The 25,492-nt window shown below is 35.8% G+C and overlaps 2 protein-coding genes across 3 annotated transcripts in view; one reads left to right on the top strand and one right to left on the bottom strand.

Moving 5' to 3' along the window:
* Nucleotides 1-397: 397 nt before the first annotated feature.
* Nucleotides 398-20,457, bottom strand: LOC106055613 (uncharacterized). Its single transcript, XM_056011699.1, has 12 exons — nt 20,238-20,457; nt 19,053-19,151; nt 17,816-18,036; nt 15,496-15,662; nt 9,668-9,918; nt 9,141-9,277; nt 8,663-8,802; nt 6,153-6,288; nt 3,767-4,048; nt 2,684-2,872; nt 2,343-2,490; nt 398-1,206 (listed from the first exon to the last, which is right to left on the bottom strand). Exons 2-12 carry the CDS (start codon nt 19,147-19,149, stop codon nt 935-937), a joined length of 2,040 nt encoding a protein of 679 aa, XP_055867674.1. The 5' UTR covers nt 19,150-19,151; nt 20,238-20,457; the 3' UTR covers nt 398-934.
* Nucleotides 20,458-24,584: 4,127 nt separating this feature from the next.
* LOC106055614 (serine/arginine repetitive matrix protein 2-like) overlaps nt 24,585-25,492 on the top strand; it is a 37,356-nt gene continuing 36,448 nt past the window's right edge. For both annotated transcript variants that reach the window (XM_013211936.2, XM_013211935.2), the window contains exon 1: nt 24,585-24,804. In XM_013211936.2, the coding sequence (XP_013067390.2) occupies nt 24,622-24,804 (183 nt within the window). In that variant the 5' untranslated portion in view covers nt 24,585-24,621. The remainder of the gene's footprint in view (nt 24,805-25,492) is intronic.

The raw sequence follows: 25,492 nt of genomic DNA, 5'->3' as shown, positions 1-25,492 counted from the left end.
TTGACTATTAAATCGTTCAACAATGAATATATTACTGTTTAAATTTTGACATGTAATGTTATAGAGACACTGGGGTACAGACGTATATTTTGGGTGCTAGCGTACATATTTTTTTTTGCTTATCATGTACTGTTGTTTTTTGTTTTTTTTTGTAATGCACAATTGTGAAACAAACTTTCTCACGGATAGTGTAGATTATTATTATTAATATTATGTTAGAAACTAGCGAGTATTCATTCTCTGGTGCGGAAGGTTCGAGTATCGTTAAAGAGAAACACAATTCATTGTAGCCCCTTTATCAGTTATTATTCATATAACAAAATACACTTCTTCAAGAGTATATATAGTGAACTGTGGAAGTACTCAGAGTTCAATCATACGTGTGTATTTGTAGAGAGAAAAAAATGAAGATCAACTTTGTCTTTACACAATTAATTTCTTTATTTTAAATATCGATTACATTCCAGACAGCTTTATACAAAAACGATCACACATTATAAATAAATATAATGGGTTCTAAATAAACAAAAGTACATGGTTAATGAAATTGTAAATGGCTGCTATTATTATATGATGACAAGAACTTAAAGAATACAAAATATGTCTTTCATTTGAAAAGTGTTGTTGTCATTTGGACGGGCTCAGAGGCTAGTTTCTTCAAAGCTAAAAACAACAACAAAAAAGAACACATATTTGTTCAGAGCTGACATAAACAAACATGTCCCACACTATGGAACACGAAACATGTCAAAAATTTTGAAAAAATATTTTCATGTTTGTTTCACTTTCAATAGTCTATATAAAGAATTTTTAGAAAATGAATTTTTTTTTTCTTTGTCTTATTTGTCTAAAATGGCAGTTTAAAAACCATATGTTAAAAACATACATTTCACCAAATATGTTAAATAAAAATGTAGCATTGTTATGCAAGAGATCAAATATTTATTCCCATTTTAAAAGTTGTAGACAAAGCCACCAGTAGGACCAGTGCTGACCAAGGGACAACATCTGAACATCCTGACGTACATTTCACAGTCTGTGTGACCGTGACCTCCTCAGTGTCGTCTGATTCATCGTTCAGAAAATCTCCGCACTTCGGGAAGTTCTTAGGAGGCTTTGGGAATTGACTTTTGTTTCCCACCTGAAAGAAGAGCCCCATTCCTATTTCGGCGTGAAACTCAATGTGACAGTGGAAAAACCAAATCCCTGTGAGACAAGAAAATGATTTTTAAAAAGTGTAGAATATGGTCATATACGTTTTATTATGTAAGAGTTTTATGACATAGTTTGAATGTTTTCTCATGATGGAAACAGCGAATAGCGTCCAATGCAACAAAGCATTTGAATCCCTAAGAAAAAAAAGTAAGATGGCGCGAGGATACAAGTTTGGTCGTCTGCCGAGACTGCCAATAAGATAGAGAGGGAAGAGAGCTGACCGAATCCTAAACTATTGAGAGAGCTGAATAAACGTACGCATTGGAAACCAAAGTAAGCGAAATGGTTAATTAGTAACCTAATAGTATTTATATATTTGTATTGCTTTAATGTGGCGCACCTCTCATGCTTAAAGCATGCTATGTGCGTCATTGTCCAATCTTTTTTTTGTGGGCCAGTGGGGGGAGGGGTTATCTAGGAGACGCTTTTCATGCTGCCAAATCGGGATTCAAACTCGAGCCCCCTTGTCAAGTGAGGGTCGTTGACTTGTAGTGCTAAACCTAGTAGACAACTAAACCGCTGTTGGAGTATTATATCTTAACTTATAAAGCTTGAAATAAGTTTTATAACTTTTTTGTGAAAAAAACTAAATAGAACTTTTATTACAATATAAATAAACTCAACTTGAGATAAAATAAAATCAATTAAGTAGACTTAGGTAATATACAAAATGGTATTTTTAACAAAATCTAACTCACTACAATAACACTTCTTTTCAGTCTGGAGTTCTGGAGTCGTCTGCCCTAAAACCACTGACGACAATGGCGAACTTCTTCCCACCGTCACCATAGCAACATACAAACTCACAGACACACAAACACTTCATAACACCAAGCCGTAACCAAGTAATTTAACCTCTCGATCACACATCTGATTTAGGAATAACTCTCCCCGCCCCGGGAGGGAATCCTAAAGAAACTTTTGTATCCCTCATTTTGTGAGTGTATCATTTTAGATGGCTGTCCTATACTGATTTTTCGTGTTTTTGTAAAGACATAGAGAATAGATACTCAATGACAATTATGACTTGGACATTTTGAATAGATACAAAGTCAGATCATACACAAAGAACGTCCAACATTTACAATGTACTAAGATAATAAGAAAAAAAAAAGACTTGTCTATACCTGGGTTATCAGCTTTGAACCGAACAATTGTATAGCCGCCGTCAGGGACAGTAACTGAGTCTTTAAGGGGTGCTTTTGTTTTGCTTCTGTTTAACTCCCCTCTTGAATCCATTGCTTTCACTTCTTCTAGTGTTGTGGTGGAATTAATCTATCATTTAATAATACGCATGTCTATACATTATTTTAGATACACTATTGAGCATATATTTAAACATTCTAATAATTTAAATCCAATCTTACCATTCAGAGAGTATATTTTGTATATCGATTGAGAGCAATATAGACGACTACAGACCCCTGAGTCTCTATGGGGGTAACAAAAAGTAAAGGTCACTACTTACTCTGTCTATTCCGATGACGCGAAAACTATAACCGTGAAGGTGCATGGGGTGATTGGCATCGTAAGGCAACCCCTCGTCGATGACCACAAGCTCCACGATATCGTTGAGGTCCACTTGGTACAGATGGACACAGCCGCACCACTTTGTGTCGCAGTGTTCCTGTAAAGTCTCGGCATTACAGTAGATGTCCTGCAGAAATACAACAAAATGGAGAAATCTGTCGGTCATAATCTAATGAGTAGGCCTATATCTTTTAGAAGTAGCATAAACAAATTACCACCAAGACGTCTAGCATATCACTGCCTAGTATGGCAATCTAAACATTAAAAATAAACATTAACTTCATTGAATCCTAAATGCTGCTGATAAAGTCGTTGGCAAAAAACAACCCCCATTTTGGCAGCTGTTTGAAAAAAAAATATTAGAAAGTTAAAAAGATTCTAGAAATAAAAAAATCCCCCTTTGAGTCAGGGTCTTGTGATTTTACCATCACAAAAGAGAAAAAGAGATATAAGACACTGATAGCAAAGAAAACAGAAACTCGTTTGTCCCCCTGGCAATCAGATCATTGGAGAAAATTAAACTATCTGATATAAAATTTTTGCATTTAAATTATGAGTGAGTCTGGTGGGAATGTATATTTTGATTATAGTGCTTTATTTGGTGTACTGCACAAATTGTAAGACAAATTTCCTGATGGATAATAAAGATGATCATTATTATTTATTGATATGCAAGGCTGCCTTCTTTCGCCAACACTTTTCAATATTACTTGAAAGGATAATGAAGTGTGCTCATGAAGGCAATGAAAGCATTAGCGGAAGAACAATTACTAACTTGCACTTAGCGGGTGACTTTGATAATTAAATGTATTGAATGTGGGGCTGATTGGTGGTGCGATTTTACTTTGTATTAAGAAGATGTGACAACCTACTTTGGACACATCATTGACAACCTACTTCAGACACATCATTAACAACCTACTTTAGACACATCATTGACAACCTACTTCAGACACATCATTGACAACCTACTTTGGACACATCAAAACAACCCCCTTTGGACACATCATTAACAACCTACTTTGGACACATCATCGTACTGCGACAGAGGCGGCACCGGGGGCAGCAGAGTGGAGATGTGGTTGATTTGAGGAGTGTACAACATCTGACTCTTGAGGACAGAACTCAGTGGGTAGTAGGTAGGGTTGTTGAACCGTGGGTTGTCGATCTTGTAAAAGTCCATAGCGAGGTAGAACGTCTTATTTGGTTTGGATGTGAGGATGTCGTCATCGGCCTCCACACTGGACATTTGTGTGATATCCGCCTTATTCTGGCTCCTTTTGGCGTTCCAGAGATTCAGAAGCTGCAAAGTAAAGGATATTATATGACTTGTATTTCGGTTCCTGTCCACTACTGACATGATACAATAAAGAAGACATTTATATAAACATATTTCTGAATTTCAAATTGACATATATTCTTATATACATACTAAAAAAGCTTGTTAACCAACCAGACATGAGATCAGAGACCAACAGATAGTCATGACGTGAGACAAGAGAAAAGTCAAGTATTGAATTACAAGCAACATTTTGGCCGCACATCATTTGCTGTGTTTTACTGGGACAACTTCACGGAACAGAATGGATTTGTAAAAGCAGACTATTTTTTTTACCATTTCTTTAAATGTATCGACTAATTTACTCACTGTGCTTCTATTGGTGGAATACATTTTTAACCGTGTAAGTCTATTGTAATTGAGGTTTGCGTGTTTCTACTGGCTGAATACATTTTTAACCGAGTAAGTCTATTGTAATTGAGGCTTGCGTGTTTCTACTGGCTGAATACATTTTTCACCGAGTAAGTCTATTGTAATTGAGGTTTGCGTGTTTCTACTGGCTGAATACATTTTTAACCGAGTAAGTCTATTGTAATTGAGGTTTGCGTGTTTCTACTGGCTGAATACATTTTTAACCGAGTAAGTCTATTGTAATTGAGGTTTGCGTGTTTCTACTGGCTGAATACATTTTTAACCGAGTAAGTCTATTGTAATTCAGGTTTGCGTGTTTCTACTGGCTGAATACATTTTTAACCGAGTAAGTCTATTGTAATTGAGGCTTGCGTGTTTCTCCTGGCTGAATACATTTTTAACCGAGTAAGTCTATTGTAATTGAGGCTTGCGTGTTTCTACTGGCTGAATACATTTTTAACCGAGTAAGTCTATTGTAATTCAGGTTTGCGTGTTTCTACTGGCTGAATACATTTTTAACCGAGTAAGTCTATTGTAATTGAGGTTTGCGTGTTTCTACTGGCTGAATACATTTTTAACCGAGTAAGTCTATTGTAATTGAGGTTTGCGTGTTTCTGCTCGCTGAATACATTTTTAACCGAGTAAGTCTATTGTAATTGAGGTTTGCGTGTTTCTACTGGCTGAATACATTTTTAACCGAGTAAGTCTATTGTAATTGAGGTTTGCGTGTTTCTGCTCGCTGAATACATTTTTAACCGAGTAAGTCTATTGTAATTGAGGTTTGCGTGTTTCTACTGGCTGAATACATTTTTAACCGAGTAAGTCTATTGTAATTGAGGTTTGCGTGTTTCTGCTCGCTGAATACATTTTGAACCGAGTAAGTCTTTTGTAATTGAGGTTTGCGTGTTTCTGCTCGCTGAATACATTTTTAACCGAGTAAGTCTATTGCAGTAGAGGTTACAAATGAAAGAGAACTTAAGAATATGAATGTGTTTACTAATGTTGATGTTGAAGACTTAGAGAAATAGGAGCATGTTAGTGACTTGATTATGTTTAAATTATTCAAAATCTTATTTCATTTTATATATATATATATATATATATATATATATATATATATATATATATATATATATATATATATATATATATATATATATATATATATATATATATATCTGCATACATCTACATTTGAGTTGGGAAAGTAAGAAGATCTCTCGATACATTAAATGCCATAATCCTAGGATGATATTTCAAAATGTGTGTCTATGTTGCTTCAAATCTCAGTCAAGGATGCATATAAAGTTGGTGGCATTTCCAAATATTTGTGAATGCAACCGTCTTTTGGGACTTGATGTAGGCCTATTTATATTATTCAACAAAATATTGAGGTCAGTTTATTTTACTGACTGGGGGGGGGGGGGTCATCACAAACACATACAAACACACAACAGATCAAAGAAACACTATTTTGTTTGAACTAAGTATGTCAAAGTGTCAAAGGTTCCAGTCAGGGAAAGAGAAAGGCTGGGAAACCAAAGCAAACTTGGAAGAGATCGGAAGACCAAGAAGCAAGGATGGCAGGGTGGACATATTTCCGAGGGGAATTGCTTAGAACAGAGTCCGGTGGCCAAGTACTGTTGTGGGCCTACGCTCCACTGGGAGTCAATAGGATTAAGTCAAAAGTAAGTAATGTCAAAGATTTTATATTTACCTTTCCCCCAGGTGCAGGTTCAAGAGGTGATTCAGGGGGGAGATCATCGGGAGCGCCCTCATATTTCAAAATGGCAGTTTGATTAGCGGACTTGACATTGCAGTCAGCCAAGCCTTTAACTCGGATCCAATAATTCCTAGTTATGTTAAAATAAAATGCAGTAAATTATTGCCTTGAATTCTATACTTCCACAAGAAAACAAAAATAAAGATTTACAATTTTGGAAACTAAGCTTTAAGGTATAATAATAACAATTACTATTATAACAATAGTTTAATTTATATAGCGCTGTTAACAGACAGAATGTAGGCAAAAGACAAAATTGTAACCATAACAAACAGAAACTCGAAAGCCAGAATTACTTTCTTATTTGAAAAAAATTAAACTGATAGGTCTTAATGTTCTTCTTGAATGTTACAGAAGCATGGTGTCTGTCTCAGGTCAACGGGAACGAGCTCCAAACATATTTGGGGTTTTGTCCTCTTAGGTAAAAAAAGAAAAGAAATGTCCTTGTACCTTTGTGAACTGATCACTCTATATGTCCCTCAGAGAGCCCTGTGCTCCATGGACTCAACGCTTCTCCTCGTGCCACGTTTACGGTTTGCGGCTTTTTCAGTGCTTGGACCAAATGTGTTGCAGTTCGTGATGAGTCTGTACTCTCTACTTTTATCATAGTGTTTCGAATGTCAATCTTAATTACTTCTGTGCTATCTTCATTCATCATGAACTTATTCTCAATCATCCAGTCGGTCAGCCTCGCAACGGTACCACTGACTTGTATTGCCTGGTGCCACAACTCTGATGGAACTGATGAATACAACTGTGAGTCATTGGCAAAGGAGTAGTATAAAATGGCTGTTGGCTTTATGACACGGCAGAGTGGGTTTGTATACTATAGTATGTATGTATAGTAAACAGTTCTAGGCTAGAACCGATCCTTAGAGTACTACCTATTTTAATGTCATCATAATCTCATTGACTAGAACAGTGTTTCCCAAACTTTTGACCTATGTGTACCCCTTCTATAATTTTCGGAACGCTAATTATATATCTGGCCCCCCTCCTTTACCAAATGTATTTATTGTAATAACAATAAAAATGTATATTCTTTTTGTTTTGTTGGCCTACATAAACAGCATAACAGTGACTCTACCACAATAAAGTATTAAATTAGTGTGTTTATTTTTTGCATGCTACAGCGACACATCAAATACATTCTACAAAAAAATGGAAACATGGTTTTTACATTGAAAAAGAGGGCGCTAGACGGAAGTTGTAACATTTTTAATCAATTTCCTGATCTTTGTGGAACTTTGTCTTAAAATGTAAAATAGCAGCGTATTTGAGTTTGTAAAAACTTAATAAAAATAAAAAAAAAAATTAGAAATTATTATATTTTATTCTAGTTTATAAATTAAGGCCAGGAGTTGGACTGGTTGTCAGAGGCTATTTGAGACGCATGCCATTAGGATCCATTTTATAGGTAGTGGAGTGCTTACATCCATTACCACTTCCGGCAATGACAACCTTGTGTGGCTCAGATATTGAGTCCGGCGGAACTGTTCTCACTAATAGGAGAAGTGGCAAAGGCCAGTAACTGGTACTTTAATCAGTAAGCTTCGGGCAGGAGGGGCTCGTTAGCCATGGCTGTCTACCCACCTAGGTGAGGGAAAACTCTGAATTCAAACCTCTGTTGCCTTGCAGCTATACTCAATCACGGGAAAGGCTTCGGAGGTCAACCTTGAGGAAAAAATCAGGAGCTGGCGACCCCAAGGCAGTTTGAAACACCCAATGCTACACCCTGCCAGAACCTGTGACGCCGCTGACCCCAAACTGTATCGGCACTGCCGTTCCTTTGGATACATCAGCTGCGTGGAGAGGGGGGGGGGACTGATAAATGGGCGACATCGTTCCGACCACAGCTAATGCCCAGGCATTCATCTCATTTCCATGAGATGATCCATAGTCGCTTCGCTACTGAAGGAGGCCATAATATAAATTAAATGAGTTTTTTTTTAAATCAGCATAGTTAACTATGTACAACACGTACCCCCTTCAAACTCTTTCACTGGGGGTACGCGTATCCCACTTTGAGAAACACTGGTCTAGCATGTCAAAGACTGCGGGCAAATCTTGCATGGAAAGACTTGTGGCCTATGACGAAGTTTCGAAGTAGTTCATTTAGTACTTTGACCAATTGCTGTCTCTGTGCTTCGGAACTTCATCGATACAGATTAAAATTCTTCCAATTGAAAATACCTTTCCATATGGGAAAATATTTTTTTAAAGCACAATGGGCGACTATTTCACCTGTCTCAAGTTAAATAAATATGAGTTAAAGATGACTAACATTTAAAACCTTTTCAAGCTAAATAAACTACTCACAAAAGACATTAGAAAATAAGATATTTCAAATCGCAAAAAAACACTAAGAAAGATGGTTGTAGTGTTGGAGAGTTCTTAAAATCTCCATGAAGGTAAGACCAAAAAAAAACAGAAAAAAGACTGACCTCAAGTTCTCTTCTTTGTCAGCATATAGCACGAAGTCATATCTTTCTCCTGAGAAAATGTTAAACATGTCAACAGTGTAGGGAGCAAATGAGTGTCCATCTGAAGCGATCATCGTCATAGTATGGCTGTCCACTGAAAACTGAAAATAATCAAATAATTGAACAAGCGAAAAGAAATGTAAATACATCGGGCCGATACGCATGTGATAGCTTTTGTAGGGTTAAGATGTTTAGGTCAAAGGTTAGGTCAAAGATTTTAGGGTGGTAGATATTTTGATTAATATAAAGTAAGTCATTTGTTTATTTAATTACTTTTGTTTTGTATAGGAAAAGGACAGAGTTCATAGTTCTCTTATTTAAATAACTAGACTATTTTTGAACTATAATATTTATCCATGGTCTGGGTAGGAAAGATAATCAATAATCACCAAAAGATTTCAACTTTAATTGGGTATCAGAAGTAAATAATAATGTTCACCTGAATAGGACAATTTAATATTCCAGCATTGATGACCCGGAACCGATACCTCTTGCCTGGCTTCACTGTGAATGTAGCCCTTGGTGTGAAAAAGGACGTCCCATTGCTGTCTTTAAATTCTCGGTACTGTCCCCTGCCTGTCATTTTGAAACATTATTACTTCACAAAATGAAAATAAAGGCAAATATTGAAAAGTTTAGAATCGATTTGATTCTCTACAATCTTAAGCATCACCTGGCCTCGTAATATTTATTTCATATTTCATTATTATAATGAGGAAGACTATGACTGAAAAGTTTCATTGAATTTGTTTTATTTTAGCGATTCTAATGCTCATAATACAAGGTGTCCTTGTCGAGAGTACAGCGTTCGAAAATAAAAAAGCTAACTACTCAGTAATGTGTGCATCATGCAACTAGACTCAACACTTCAGTTCTTACAGCTCGTCCTTACATTCACATGTTGGCGACTAATTTGAAATGTTAGTCGTACTCCCGAGTGGGACACTCAGGTGTAAACGAACGTACCATTGATAAGCATTAGTTCTGGTTTGTTGTCGCCGCTGTCGTGGTGGTGCGCCGCGAATCTGTTGACCGTCATTTCGGCCAGCCAATCGTTGACGATGATCACGTGGTCCGTCAGGTCGTAGTCGTAAAGCAGATACTGGGGTTCTCGGCTCGGGGGTCTCCGGATGACCAGTGAGCCAAATAAGCCGTCTGCTCTCTGGACGCCGGCGTGGGCATGCCAAAAGTGAGTCCCAGGATAATTTGCTGTAAACCTGTGTATAGGAACATTTTGTTATTTATTTAATGTGAGACCAGGGGCGGAATGGCCATATAGGCATTTGGTATGGGGGCATTTTTAAATAGTTTATACAGTACTAGCCTAAATAGGGCCTACACTGTTCACATTCAACAAGAAGAACATAAAAAAGATTTTGTTAAAAAAAAACAAGCTTATATTATGTGTAATTGAATCAATTAGTTTGGATCGTTCCTTTGTGTAATTGACCTAGACATATTAATATGTGCAATAGGTCTATAATTACCAATTTTTAGTTTGTTTAGCTTTTAGCTTTCTCAATGCTATGATCCTGTCATTTGTCTGAACCAGTTGAGAACGGGGGAGGAAAGATGGGGGGGGGGGGGTATCTTGGTGACTGTTTACCTGATCGTTTTTTAAATACATACAAAAAATATTCACTCAGGGCTCAAGATTCCTCAAGGGGACTAAATCAACTAATACCACCAAATCTGTCAAGTACGATTTCTTTCCTTTCTTCAAGATACCAAACAAAATAATTAATTACCAGTAATTAATTAACTGGAGGCGCGGTAGTAAAGCGCTTGGCTTCTGAACCGGCATTCCCGGGTTCGAATCCTGGTGAGGACTGGGATTTTTAATTTCCGAATCTTTGGGCACCCTTGAGTCCACTCAGCTCTAATGGGTACCTGACATTAGGTGGGGAAAGGTAAAGGCGGTTAGTCGTTGTGCTGGCCACGTGACACCCTTGTTAACTGTAACAGAATCAAATGACCTTTACATCATCTGCCCTTAGTTCATACGGTCTGAAAGGGGAACATTACTTTTTTTTTCTAATTAATCAACTAATTGGTCAAATATTTTAGTGATTCTTGTGTTGTCAGGTAAAAGAAATAATTATGCCGAATTTCAGCTTGATCGAGGGTGTGGGGGAAATAACTTTGACAAACTTTTTTCCATACAGTCAGAAAGAGTTGATAGAAGCTTTGTGAAAATATTTTTTTAAGCAGACTATGCCTATAAACGTAGGATGGTACATTTCCAATTTTGAAATATTTCTTCTTCTTATAAATGACGTACATTTAGATCTAATTATAGTTTGATAGTTTAAAATTTGAAGACAGTATGGTCTACTCAGGGCCTTCACTTACTAAGTTCCGGTCGATCTACTTATGTATCCTAAATTATAAGCTCACTTGACGGCATCAAAATAATCCTGCTAAATCAACAGCAGATTGTGAAAACTATAATTGTTAACTTTACTATTAGATGACTAGATCTACATCCCCTTGTAACAAAAAGTCAACTTAAGGAAAAGCAAGAGCAATTACTGGCGTATTTATTACTCTGTAGGAATATATTGCCTTTTGACTAAGCTTATTTCAACTCTGTTTAGTACACATTTTGAACACATCATCTTTCCCACTTTCCATTCTTGGATCTAGATGAGACTTTGTACAATTGTTCATTGTTCCTAACATAATGTTACTCAATCATAAATATTAACCAATCAGTTAATGAAATAGTTGTAATTAATTAATTGTGTTTGATATTGAAAAATTATTACAGAATTAAATGTAAATGTGACGTTCTTCTCCTTGGGTAAACTTTGTGTTTTTTTTTTTTAAGTTTTTTTTTTTTGTCTACATCGAATTATGATCTAATTGTCCTTTCCAAAAACTCATCGTAAATGAAGTATGTTTCCAGTGTTTTAGAAAAAAAAATCTCTCTCTAGCACCTCCACTTTTATGTTACAAATAAATGCCCTCTAATACATTAGGCCAAAGTTTGCAATAGCCTACGACGATAGATTAAAGGTCTGCAAACCTACCCAAATATGTAATAAGAGTCGGACTAATTGTCAGAAGGGAACCAAAACACTTCAAACATCATAACTAATAACATTTTATGAAGAATTAAGAATTAGGGATAAAAACATTGACCAAATTTTGGGCATTCATTGTAAAAAAAAATATGTAAAAAAAACAACAACAAAAATATATCAAAACAAAATAAACTGAAAATGGATCCAATGAAGTCACGAGATCAGAAGATATCTGTGATCGCCCAAGTAACGCAAACCAGAAAATAATAGATTTACTAGACATTAAACAACTAACCCTACTAATTATAAAATAGATGTCATTGTTACAGTTTTTAGAAATGTTTGTGCATCAGCCATCTCACTCTTAAAGGTCTGCAAACTTATTTACAGATATTTCCTGTGACCCATATTTTAAACGAAATGTTTCACTTTGGCATGATATATTGAATAACTCGATCTGACGATCTTTCTGGTTCACTAAGTCTTTTAAAGGCTCCTGTCACATTCGAGTGATTATTCATTCAATAGAAGTGCTAGCAGCGAATGTTTGTAAAGTTCTTAGGAGGACAAAAAGACAAACGAAACCTTTTCAAAAGCGAAGCAGTGTATGTGTGAAAATAGTCTAAAAATTTCAGGTCGTTGGTTCGCGAGTACAAGATTCAGATCGGTATTTACTAAATCAGTGCGAATATTTTTGAAAATCGAATTCGAATAAAAATGTTGAATGGTTTTCGAATTTGATTCGAATCAAATGTATTATTTAAAATGTTTGAATATATATATATATTTGCTATTCGCGAAAACGTTTTGGTATTTAACCAGGATTCATCACTTTGACAATTTTCGAAAACAAAGATGAACTATATTAACTGGTATATTGATTGCCTCGAGTCGTCCTATACTTGTACTGTCGCCCGTCGACCTTTAAGGGGACTTCCAGCACCTACCACGAGCCTTACTGGCAAGAGTAATCTTTCCGGCGGTACAGTTCGATCGAAAACGAAGTAATACTAAAAGAATAGAAAATTCTGGACATTTTTTTGTATTCGTATTCGAAAAAAAATTAACCAAAACTATTTGAATTCGAATTCGAAATTAAAAAAAAAAAACAGTGCTTGTATTCGCAAAAGGCCAGTGTTGACATAAGCAGATTTCTTGTTTGCTGTGTACGCTGTTAAGGACTGCTGATGTGTTCAATTTAAACATTTTAAGGTGTTAAATCTGTTGTGACATCAATTCACACTGAATCAGCGTCTGAAAGAAACCACCAATTCCAAGTCACGATTCCGTATATAATGGAAATAGAAATTAGGCAAGTAGCTCATCTGGGGCATTTACCAACCTTCCAGTGAACTGAATTGTGAATATAGTTATAGGCAAGTAGCTCATCTGGGGCATTTACCAACCTTCCAGTGAATATATTTTTATATAAAATATTTTTTTATTTGCAAGGTCTCAAAAACACAATTAATTTATTGACTGGCTGACATGGAGATAATTGTAGCATTGCATAGGTCCTAAATATGCACAAACAGTGACACCACTTATGGTGCAGACCTCACCGAGTACCATCCTACACCAAACGTGAAAATTTTTTTTTGTATATATATATGTATTTTTGCAAAAATATTTGCCCTAAATATATTTTAATTGAAATGTGCACGATTGGGATGACAACATTAGCTAACCGCACCGCGTGACACCAACCCCTAACTACGCTTCTGTCCACATTTGTGTGGTTCGTAATATCAACTTTGCGATGAATGAAACTTAAAATCAGACATGTGTGACGTGTCCTTAATGTTTATGCAGACATACTAGTCTATAAATATTAACACAGAAATAGATGTTCTGGGTCAAGGTAAATGTACGTGACCTTGGCCTATACTTTTGAAAGGACTTGCCAAGTAAAAGGATTATTTCCTAGTCAAGGTAGAGGATTGCGAGCAGCGTCTTCTTGGTCCTCGTTCCTTTGAGAAAAATTAATGACTCATAAAGTAGCAGTCTCGTTTAGAAACTTCACTGTACAAGTCATTTCGAATTAACTGTTTTGTTCATTTATAGTTTAAATATATATATATATATTTGAAACTCCTTTTCTGGTTGGACAAGTTTTTTGACAGTGTTTTTAATTGTTGTGTTTGTTAACTTGTATCTATTGTTCTCATGCATCGAGCTTTTTTTTTTCAAGTTTAGAGTAGCCTACATTCACTATAGACTTCTTTTGGTTTTTTTTCTTTGTATAAATGCAATATTGATATAGATATCACTTGTACATGGTGTTAGCTTTTATACAATTACTAGTTTGTGGTTACAGGTCGCTCTAGAAAACTAGTGCTAATAAACCGTTGTCATTAGGTTATGTAATACATAACTCTTGAATATAACAAGAAGTAAGCTTCTTTTTAAACCAAATAAACCTAACTTTTATGGACAAATATATACAGCGTACATTTTCAATTGAGTTATATTTCAATAAAAACAAGATGTTATCTTATCTTATCTTATATAATACAGACGTTACTTCAAAAAAGATGATTACGTCCTACGCGTCATGCATTTAGTCATGCATATTAACCAATGACTTAAATTCTGCCAAGTCACTGGTTTTCCTGGCTAGCTCAGGCAACCCATTCCATGCTCTAATAGCACTAGGGAATGTTGAGCAATGTAAGTCAAGTAATTGACCTCACTTCAAAAACTAAATTGACGTCAATATGTCTTAAGCCTACATCTTCCATTTATAAGCCATTCATCCCTATTACCTAACTCATCTGCATCAATTGTACTCAAAGGTTACATCAGAAGTCATCAACCAAACCAAGCACGCATAGAGTCACGCACACACCTATACCTATAACACGATTTAGTGTCATGAAATACTAAGTTATGACAAAAGTATCTCTTTGAATGTTATAAATGTCTGCGGAAAATATTGGGATTGGCAACAGACAAAGAATACATTTTATTAGCATGCTAGCAAGAAATCCACACAAAACCAAATGAAAGCCAAATCTACACAGACCAATATTGCCCAGAAAGAAATGCAAGCAGAAACATTAAATCCGACAGTTAACGATATTTAATGTATTATGATTTAAATGAAATTTTGATGATAGTTTAGACTTTTTCTTTAAATGTATCGACACATAAACCTATACATTTTTTAAGTTTTTAAGACCTTCTATACAAAACACAGTTAGTTCTGTTATATATTTGTAACTTTTCGTCCATATTTTTATTTGTATCATAACGCATGACGCATGAATCTATCAATCAAATGGTTTAGAAGAAAGTGAATCCATGTACATGTATATATTAATGAACATCATGTTAGTTGTTAATCTAAAATCACACAAACTTGCAACAGAATACAATGCATCTTGGGATAATTATTGCTAGTGGTAAAAAAGAAATAATGGCAGGTACACGGCTTAAGTTAACCTGATGGAATCTTCTTAAACATTTAAAACTGTGAATACATTCTGATTGAGCCAGAAAGTTGCATTGAATGAACATAGCCATTCTATCCATAAACTGAGAACCACTGAATGAACATAGCTACTTAATCAATGTAGAACTGAATGAACATAGCTACTTAACTCTATTCATAAACTAAGAACTCTTAAATGAACATAGCTACTCGACCACTGTGGAACTCTATTCATATACTGAGAACCACTGAATGAGCATAGCTACTTGACCACTGTGGATGCGGATTTACCCTTGTCACCAAAATGTTAAGTCAGTTACAAATTTGATAACTACCTGTATGTAAATTTGGCATGAGCTGGAATGGGGCACTGCGTCAGCATAGCCACTCCATCCATAAACGGAGTACCTCTCTGGTGGATGCCGTGCCAATGGATTGAGGTGCCTTCAGAAACTTCCATGGCATTCATCACAGTCACCTCGATGGTATCACCTTCGCAAACCTGAGACACAATAGAAGTTTGAGATCTACCTACTTATAATGTACAAAGCTGTATGACAATAGTGTGACCTCATGACAATTTAAGATAGTGCAAGGGTAAAGTACAATAATAATAATAATAAGGCTTGTGTTTGAGTCAGAACATCAAGGAGGAGTGCAGTAGGCCACATGATTACGCAGTGCTTGCTGGGTTATCTTATCTTATCTTATATAATACAGACGTTACTTCAAAAAAGAAGATGATTACGTCCTACTGTTTCAATGGAGTAGTGCATCAGACGCGTCACATTCAAAGATAAATAAGTACGTCATCTCAATTTTTGGTCAGTTCAATGTTCTCATTTCAATACCGTCTGCAGCTGTGCCGATAAGTTGAAGCTAAACCAAGTAACAGGACAAAAAAGTTTGTTTTTGCTTTTTTACAAGACAATGGACCTCATTCACCAATCGTAAACAAACAACATTTAGCCACGTGATAATATTGATAAAACAATTAAATTACGTATCACGTGACAGATATAGAGAACCACGTGGCAAAATGTTGTTTGTTTACGATTGGTGAATGAGGTCCATTCCTCTCTTATGAAGCTGATAGTTTGTTGTTAGAGCGATTGTTTTGCTCTTCATTACTAATGAATCATAGAAACAAATGGAACACTTTTTCCCGCCACAATCCCCCCCCCCCGGCAACCCTGAAAAGTCCTGAATAAGCCAATGTATAAATCTCTGGGGGGGGGGGGGGGGTTGAGGTTCAAACCCCCCCCCCCCCCCGAAATGAAAGGATCGGAATTTAGTGACTGATTTTTTGCTTTGATTTTGTTTATTTTAGTTGATATTTTAATACTAAACCATCACTTGCCACAGCGCAGCCAAGGGGGTTTTGAGTTTAAAACCACTACCAGGGGCTTAACCCCCTCTTCTATAAAACAAAACAAAAACAAAATAATGCAAACGACAATCCCCAAATTCCAAGAGCATAGCTAAGGAAGATTTTGATTTTATACCCCCCCTCTGAAATCTTCGATAAAAACCCTCTTCAATATAAGACTATCCATACATCAATCACCAGATTCTAGCCAAAAGGAGTTTTGTGTTTAAACCCCCCCCCCCTCCAGCAGGTTTGCAACTAAAAACTACCTCTTTAATATAAATAAAAGCAAATTACACAATCAAAAATCTATGAGCGTAACCAAAGGGGTTTTGAGTTTAACCCCCCCCCCCCCCACACACACACCTTTCAGCGGGGTTTGAAGCTAAAAATACTTTTTCAATATAAAACAAAAGAAAATTACTCAAAATACTATGATCGTAGCCAAAGGGGGTTTTGCGTTCAAACCCTCTCCAGCGGGGTTTTAAGCTAAAAAATACAAAATTATATGAGAGTAACCAAGCCAAGGGTGATTTTTGAGTTTAAACCCCTCTGCTCCAGAGCGCGTTTTTTTAAAGTTTAAAACCCCTCCAGATGGTTTTAGTTTAAATACCCCCATACAAAGAGTTTTGAGGCTGAAAACCTCTCTCTTCAATTTTATTTTAAAGCAAACTACAGTCACCAAATTCTATGAACGTAGATAAGGAGGTTATGAATTTGTTAAAAAAATCCAGTGATTTTTTAGTTTAAGACCCCCCAACAAATGATTTTGACGATAAAACTTCCCTTTTCAATATAAAATCTAAAGCAATCTCATTTGTGGACCAGTGGGAGGGGGAATCTGGGAGAGGGTTTACCGTGCGGCTTTTAGGCGCTCAACGTGACTTTTATATAATTTGATCTTCAAACATAAACCAAAATTGTTGTGAAATTTAAGAGATCTTTATACATGGAGGTAAATCCACAAATATCGAGCTTTTTTTTGTGCATTCGGTGTACAAAATAAGATAAGTAGATAACTTATTTTTCTTTTTTAAAGCTCTAGAATTATTTTTTGCGCACATTCTAGAACTGCAGAATCAAATTTTCTAAATTCTTCCGCTTCTAGAGTTTATTTATTTGGCAGCATTAACGCTCAATTAAGCGTCCTTGACATTGCTTTGTTTATAGAGAAAATCTCCAATGGAGTAAATTTTGGTTATGAGTTTCTTCTATTTAACTTAACTTCTTGAAGGATAAATTGGAAAGGGGGATAACCCACGATTAAATCAGTAGTAATACTCTACCTCAACTCTTGGTCCCGGAAGAATTCGATTAGCTGTCTTAATTCCACGCATGACGCCATCGGCAGAGACACAGTGTGGGAGATAGCAGTGAGTCTGGTTGAAAGGGCAGTCGTGACACGCCTTGGACATGACGTAATAATTCTCTAGCAGCCAGGTATACTTGCAGAGCCTTGGGAGGGCGTTGTCTTCACAATGTCTGTTACATGGGTGGTCCTTGTAATCTGGGACATCACAGTGAAATAAAGTCTTAGTTCATTGTCTCTCATTGCAGCAATATTTGTCAATAGTTTATCTATATTCTCTTACGATAATAGCATGATGGTAATCTCTTTGATTCCGACCATTACGAATGAGAGCTATGTTCCACATGACTACACAAAACCATATTTTGTCACATCTAATGCAGCAAAAAGAAGTCTATCTTAAGTTTTCTTTTAGTCTTTTGCACCTGTCTTAGGCAAGAGGCTTTTCTTTGAGCCCCAAACGTGTCTCGCGGCCTTCGTGAAGACTCTCCAACTGTCTCTTTCAGAGACCACCTGCTGCCAGCTACTTTGCCCTATGCCAGTGAGGACAAATTTGTGCCTGAGTTTGATCTTTACAGCACTTCCGGGGGGTATTAAGTTAAGTTTCCCTTTCAGACCTTGCGATCTATAGGACAGATGGTGCAAAGGTCATCTGTCTACATCATCCTACATGGCCCACGGTTAACGAGATTGCCATGTGGCCAGCACAACGACCAACCGCCTTTACTTTTCCCATTACGTCAGGTACCCACTAGAGCTGGGTGCATTCAAAGATCCCGAAAATAAAAATCCCAGTCTTCACCAGGATTCGAACCAGGGATCTCAGGTTCGGAAAAAAAGCTCTGTCCTACACTGCTACCACGCCTCATACTTCCTGGCGATGGGAATCAGTTCTGTTAGGCCGCCCCCCTTCGTCCCCCTTTAAGCTTAAGATACTCAAAACTCATAAAAGACATCTAAAGACAAACTTCATTGATATAATTGTAACGTACATATCATTCAAATATTCACATTTTCTCGACTGCATGCCAATAATCTAGAGTCTATAAAGCAACATCTTTTTGATTTTTTTTAAACCACTGAATATTCCAGATATCGCATGGCCAAGTTTAAACTAGATTTCCTTTCGATTTTATAATATAATGGCTTATTGTATATATATATTGTCAATTACGTAAGTAAAGAAAAAACAGGTTTGATAAGTCAAGACATACCGGACAAGATGTAGTCACTTTCAGTCTCGGTAGCCAGAAGAGATCGAAGCTTCAGAAGGACGAGAACTGATGTGACTAACTTAACACTGAGAAACATTTCTGAAACAAACGCAAATAAAATCAGTATTAAAAAAACAAGACAATGGAGTTAAGGTCAGTACTAAAACAGAATCAGACTATGGAGTTAAGGTCAGTATTAAAACAGAATCAGACTATGGAGTTAAGGTCAGTATTAAAACAGAATCAGACTATGGAGTTAAGGTCAGTATTAAAACAGAATCAGACTATGGAGTTAAGGTCAGTATTAAAACAGAATCAGACTATGGAGTTAAGGTCAGTATTAAAACAGAATCAGACTATGGAGTTAAGGTCAGTATTAAAACAGAATAAGACTATGGAGTTAAGGTCAGTATTAAAACAGAATCAGACTATGGAGTTAAGGTCAGTATTAAAACAGAATCAGACTATGGAGTTAAGGTCAGTATTAAAACAGAATCAGACAATGGAGTTAAGGTCAGTATTAAAACAGAATCAGACTATGGAGTTAAGGTCAGTATTAAAACAGAATCAGACTATGGAGCTGGGGGGTGGGTGGAGGTTAATGCAAAAGAAGTGAAAAAGCAAGATATCATCTTTATACGAAAGGTCACATTCGAAGTTCTTCAACAATCAAATTTCTTAATATAAATGGACGAGCTAGCTAAGTGGATGTAGTTAAAACTATTCAGTACATCTTTATAGGGGTCAATTACTTCAAATCATTACAACGCTTACGGGATAAAGCATGAGGGAAGATTTGGTTGTAATGAATATAGAGACTAGCAGGGAACAGGGACCAAACGACTCAGCCACCGTGCCTCACACCAATGGACACGAGTGAGCTCAAATTTACGTTAGGGACAAAAATAAAAATAAAAAAAACAACACGTTTCTTATACCATAAGCTAAGACAAAAGATAAGATAAGACAAGAACCCAGTCTCCTTCTAACAGAGAATGGATGGGTATATTGTCCATTGAAAACTAATCTCTGAGCCTACTTTAAATCTTAATTAGCATACACAAATAAAATTGAATAACACTTGGATAAGAGTAAACAGAATTATCCTTCGTTTCGTTAATCTGTTTATAAGATAAGCTTAGTTAAATCTTGAGATTAAAAAAATAAAATAAAACATAACCTTACTTAATTAGGAAAGACACTTTTTAAAAACCCTCTAATCCAATCAATTAGAAATGCCAGTACGTCTAGGTATTTCAAAGTCCAGGAACATTGACACGACTTCGTTGACACTGCAGTGTCTCAGAAACGTATCGGCCCAGCGAATAACTCCCCCCCAGATTTCAGCCCACTCTAATCCTAGTGTACATTGTATAAGGGTATCCAAGTAATGGCACACATGTTTTACTAGTTCAAAGAAGTTAAGTTCGTTCAACTGAGACCCTGCGACTAACTTTTTCTTGTTAAAAACAAAACAAAACTACTAACTGTGAGATTCTAAGCCTTTCATACGCTTCGCCGATGGACCAAAACACTTTTAAAAATGTGACTCCTCCCGGTCCCCCAACCCCTATCCATTTCATGTTCTTCAACATGTTGAAATTTCATAAGAAATTCTAAGTCGATTGGTTTTTTTTTTGTCTATACATATACGTCTATAGTTTTCACAAATGTATATAAATAACAATGTCTCCTTAAAAATTAATCTTTTCTTTAAAATTAATTTCTTTCATTTAATCTGATTCTTTTCCTGTTCTGTTTTCACAGAGAATAAATAAATTATAGGGCCTACTGTAGATAATTAAACATAACAATTAATTAACATACTTTAACTGACGGGACAGTTGTAATATTATGTATGAGAAGAATGGCCGAGCAATAGATTTTTTTTTTGCTTAAATAAAGTATCCTTTTCAGACCTTGCGGTTTTCAGTCATATATTTACATCTCTCTGGTTCTTCTTGCCAATGTAAATCTCGTCTGCTGTGGTCTTGACAACTTCTGCGAGATGATGGAATCGGATCATGTTGCTGTTGTCTCCAATGTTGAGCTGTCTTCCTTGTCCTCAGCGCCAAACAGTGCGAATGTTGTGCCATGTTAGTAGCCCTACATCTACTCCGGAGTCCTAACATGATCCTTGACCTAGTGTTTCCAGACAAGAAACAAGAAAAACATTTTTTTAAATACTTTTTAAAAAATACAAAGCTCATATTAAGCGTACTTGTATCAATTAGTTTGGATCAGTCATGTAATTAAATTTGTAATAGATCTAGACTAACAATAAAAAGGTTACAAAAGACAGCTTGTGTGGAAACACAAACTCAAAATCGGCCCCCGAAGAGGTCCACCCAGGTAGGCTTCAATATTTTCAGAAAGAACATCCAAATGAAATTATATCAAAGACAAATGAGAGATAAGAATGAAGAAAGAAGGTTAACAGATCTTGTGTAGTGCCCCAACGGTCCCGCAGATCAAAGGATAGGTGTAAGTGAATGTAAAGTTAGATGTGAACCTGGCCTAACTAGTTCCCCTTTTAGACCTTGTGGTCTATAGGGCAGATGATGTAAAGTTCATCTGTTTTTGTGGCCTACGGTTAGCGAAGATGTCATGTAGCCAGCACAACGACCAACCGCCTATACTTTTCCCCAACTAATGTCAGGTCTGAGTGGACTCAGAGGCGCCCAAAGATTCCAAAGTTGAAAATCCCAGTCTTCACCAGGATTCGAACCAGGGACACCCGGTTCGGAAGCCAAGCGCTTTACCGCTCAGCCACCGCACCTCCCCTGGCCTATCTGATGTTTTATAATTGATCTAATTGTTTTGAAAAGGCTCAATCTCTTATTCGAATCCTCAAAACATAAACAAAAATTTCCGCAATAAAAAAAATGTTCAGAAAAATGAAGTTTATAAGATTACTATTTATTTTAAATTAGGTCTAACTTATAATGCATGCTAATTAGCTTTTTCTCTTTACAAAAACTGCTTGCATAACTGATTTTAAAAATTAGATTTTTCGCTTTCAGAAAAAAAAAAGTAGCCGTTGCATCAAAACTTTGAATGGTCTAAAATATTGTGATGTCGGATTTTCAATATCTTTTCTAGTTTACGAGATCTAAACGGGACGGATGGACAGACGGACAGACATTTCGCACAAAACTAATAGCGTCTTTTCCCCTTTCGGGGGCCGCTAAAAAAGCATTTATAAAAACAAATTTAAAAAAAAAAAGAGTAAGACCTGAATTCGAACTTGTGGGCTTAAAACTTCTCATGCTTCTCAAGCCATCGCGGTAACCACTCTGCTTGCGAAGAGTCTATGAACATGGAAGATTGTATGTAGTTATCTATTGTTTCTATTTCATGCTTGTGTTCACTAAGTCTGGAAGGCAGCCTAATATAAAGAGAACTAATTCAGCTTATACCACCACTTCAGTCAAGTACTATTTTCTCAGCCTTCTCAAGCAATCGCGGTAACCACTCTGCTTGCGAAGAGTCTATGAACATGGAAGATTGTATGTAGTTATCTATTGTTTCTATTTCATGCTTGTGTTCACTAAGTCTGGAAGGCAGCCTAATATAAAGAGAACTAATTCAGCTTATACCACTACTTCAGTCAAGTACTATTTCTTTCACTTGTTTGAGATACCAAACAAAGTAATTTATTACCAATAGTTAATTAACTAATTGGTTAATTTTTTTTTATTGATTCTTGTGTTGTCAGGTAAAAGAAATTACTCCATACTGAATATCCTTTTATGGCCACATTCTAGAGCCAAGGACAAAATCTTGGATCACATTCACCAAAAAAAACCTTCACGTGATAACCATTGTTAATTAAAATTAGATCGTAAATTGTATAGAACAGATGGACAAGCACGTGACTCAATGTTGTTTGTTTACGATTGGTGAATGAGGTCACAAATCTGATTTGATCTATAGAAATGACCACCTGGTGAATTCTTTATTTTTAGTAATTTCCAAATTTCATATAGACCCTAATGGTCTTGCAAACAGTGGGATTACCAACAACGAGCTGTTAGTCTCGTCTCAAGGGCCAAGGAACAGCTCTCAAAGCAATGGCTGCGTGGAATTATCAGAGCGGTATAGAAATACAGCGCGCTGTTCTGATTAATTTTCCCTAGCTGTTCAATGCACATCAGGTCGTAAAAATCATCCGCTTTTCCCAATCACGTGGTTTCGGGTCGTTTCCTAGGCAAACAATGTTACGGTCCATGCTCGAAGAAATAAAGACGTATATAGGCCTATCCTTTAATAGAGCCTTAATTAATGCTTTTCGTTTGAATGATAAGTAAATATCGTATTAAGGGTTAAAAGAAACGTCCGCGTGTAGAGTGCTCATATCGGGAAATCCTTGAAGAATAACCAAAATTTCATTAGAAAAGTCGTAGGCTATACCGTAAGTTCGTTTTTGCAACAATTTAAATAATCTATTTTCTGAATAGATGTTTATAGAACTCCACGTAGAAATATGAATATTATCTAATTTATCTTGTGATCTATAATATATAAAAAATGTTAACCCTCTGGAGGGGGGGGGGGGTTAAACTCAAAACGCTCTAGAGGGGTTGATTCGAGTTTTATTATTTTATACACCCCCCCTTTTTTTTGGCTTACTCTCTTGGAGTTTGGTGACTAGATTTGATAGTTATTTATTTAAGAGTTGTTTTTTTAGCTCCTCCCCCAACCCCTTGGGTAACACTGGGAAAAAGTGTGGAATTTCATTGGGGGTGGGGGGGCGGCCTACCCTCTCCCGTCAGCCGGCTAAGCCCATGATAATATAAATCAAACCTTCAAATAAAATCTAATGACTCTCTTTTCTTATTAAACTTAGTATTATATATTAGGGCCTATTAGGTCTGTAATTTGTTGTTAGTTTGATTTTTGACTATTTTATATGAAAATAGGCATGCGCGCGCCCTGCAAATGATACATATATAATTTTTTTTAGGCCTAACCTAACTATAAGTAGCCATAATCTTCAAATACAAAAACAGAATTTTAATAAAATACTCTGAAAGACACAAAGATAAAGGCACATTCCTCGTCCCATATGCTAGGACAAATTTGTACTAATACTCCTTCTTCCCTAAAGAGCATGGAATGGGTTGCCTGAGCTAGCCAGGAAAACCAGTGACTTGGCAGAGTTTAAGTCATTGGTTAATATGCATGACTAAATGCATGACACGTAGGACGTAATCATCTTCTTTTTTGAAATAACGTCTGTATTATATAAGATAAGAAGATAAGATATAGTATAAGCAACGGAGGATAAAAAATGCCCTCTTACATTCACACATTTCTTCCTTTCGTATAATTTTTTTTTTTGGAATATTAAATCTAGATCTAGTCTAGATATCTAGACTATATATCTATATTCTATAATATCTATAATATTTATTTTATGTAGACCTAAGACTAAAAGAGTCCCTCTATACTCTATCAAATTGTACATGTAAAAATGTAAAATTTACATATCTACAGACCTATATATATAGCTCAAAGAAACGAAGTATTTTAGATCTAGTTATTGTTTTTAATATACTTGAAAAACATGGCGAACGACGACGCCAAACTAAAATTTCTTCCTCGACATTTGCAAAGATCACAACCTGCAGTGACACATAAATCGAAGAGAAGAGTTACAGTTGAAGAGTCCAATGCCGGAGACGAAGAATCCGATCGTAGAAGTGTTTTTGATCGATTGGGCCCTGGAGCAAGTACGCAAAGGAATGAGGTAGATTTGACATTTTATTAATCTTCTTGTCTTGAAAGATCAGAAAGTACTTCTCACTATTGACACTATTATAATAAGTTTAGTAAGACTAATGAGTCTAATGATGACTAATCTAATAAGACTAATAACTAAATAAGAGGCTTAGACTTAGAACTTAGTTTTAAAGTAAGTGAAAGTGACATCTCAGTTCTGTTCTGATTAGAGTAGTTTTAGTTTAGACTGATTTGTTATTTTGATTTGTTTTTAAACTTTATTTTTAGTATTACTTTTAGTTTTAGTCTTTAGTTTTAGCTGTAAACAAGGTATTAGTATTAGTTTATGTGGCTAGCGGCTAGAGTAGATATGCAGAATGATAATCAGGTTTCTCTTATTGTCCTATAATAATGCTATATTATATTAATTTTATATATTTCTCAGAATCAGGTTTCTTTTATAATATTTTAAAGGGAAACTTCAATGGTTTTGACAATTTTGAATATAATAATTAATATCATGTGTTTTGATTTACAGATAATAATGAATATATATTATAAATATTATTCTTTTTTTTAAATTTGCAATAATTTGAATAATAACTTAGTAATTGATTTTGCTGACGTAATTTTTCGGCGCATCCAAAACGTTCAGATTTTTACATGGTTTCTATGTGACGTCACACTAACCTTCTATTATTTAATTTAATCTATTA

This window comes from Biomphalaria glabrata, chromosome 15 (assembly GCF_947242115.1).
Source record: "Biomphalaria glabrata chromosome 15, xgBioGlab47.1, whole genome shotgun sequence".
NCBI lineage: Eukaryota > Metazoa > Mollusca > Gastropoda > Planorbidae > Biomphalaria > Biomphalaria glabrata.
The sequence above is the reverse complement of the archived record's forward strand: the minus strand, read 5'-3'. Positions and strand labels throughout refer to the sequence as shown.

Bases quoted from the DNA above. Each gene is read 5' to 3' on its own strand.
- LOC106055613 (XM_056011699.1), bottom strand. From the start codon at position 19,149: ATGTTTCTCAGTGTTAAGTTAGTCACATCAGTTCTCGTCCTTCTGAAG. The intron at 6,289-8,662 runs GTCAGTCTTTTT...TAACATAACTAG, and splicing joins GACAAAGAAGAGAACTTGAG to GAATTATTGGATCCGAGTTA. The intron at 2,873-3,766 runs GTAGGTTGTTAA...GTATTTCTGCAG, and splicing joins AGTACGATGATGTGTCCAAA to GACATCTACTGTAATGCCGA.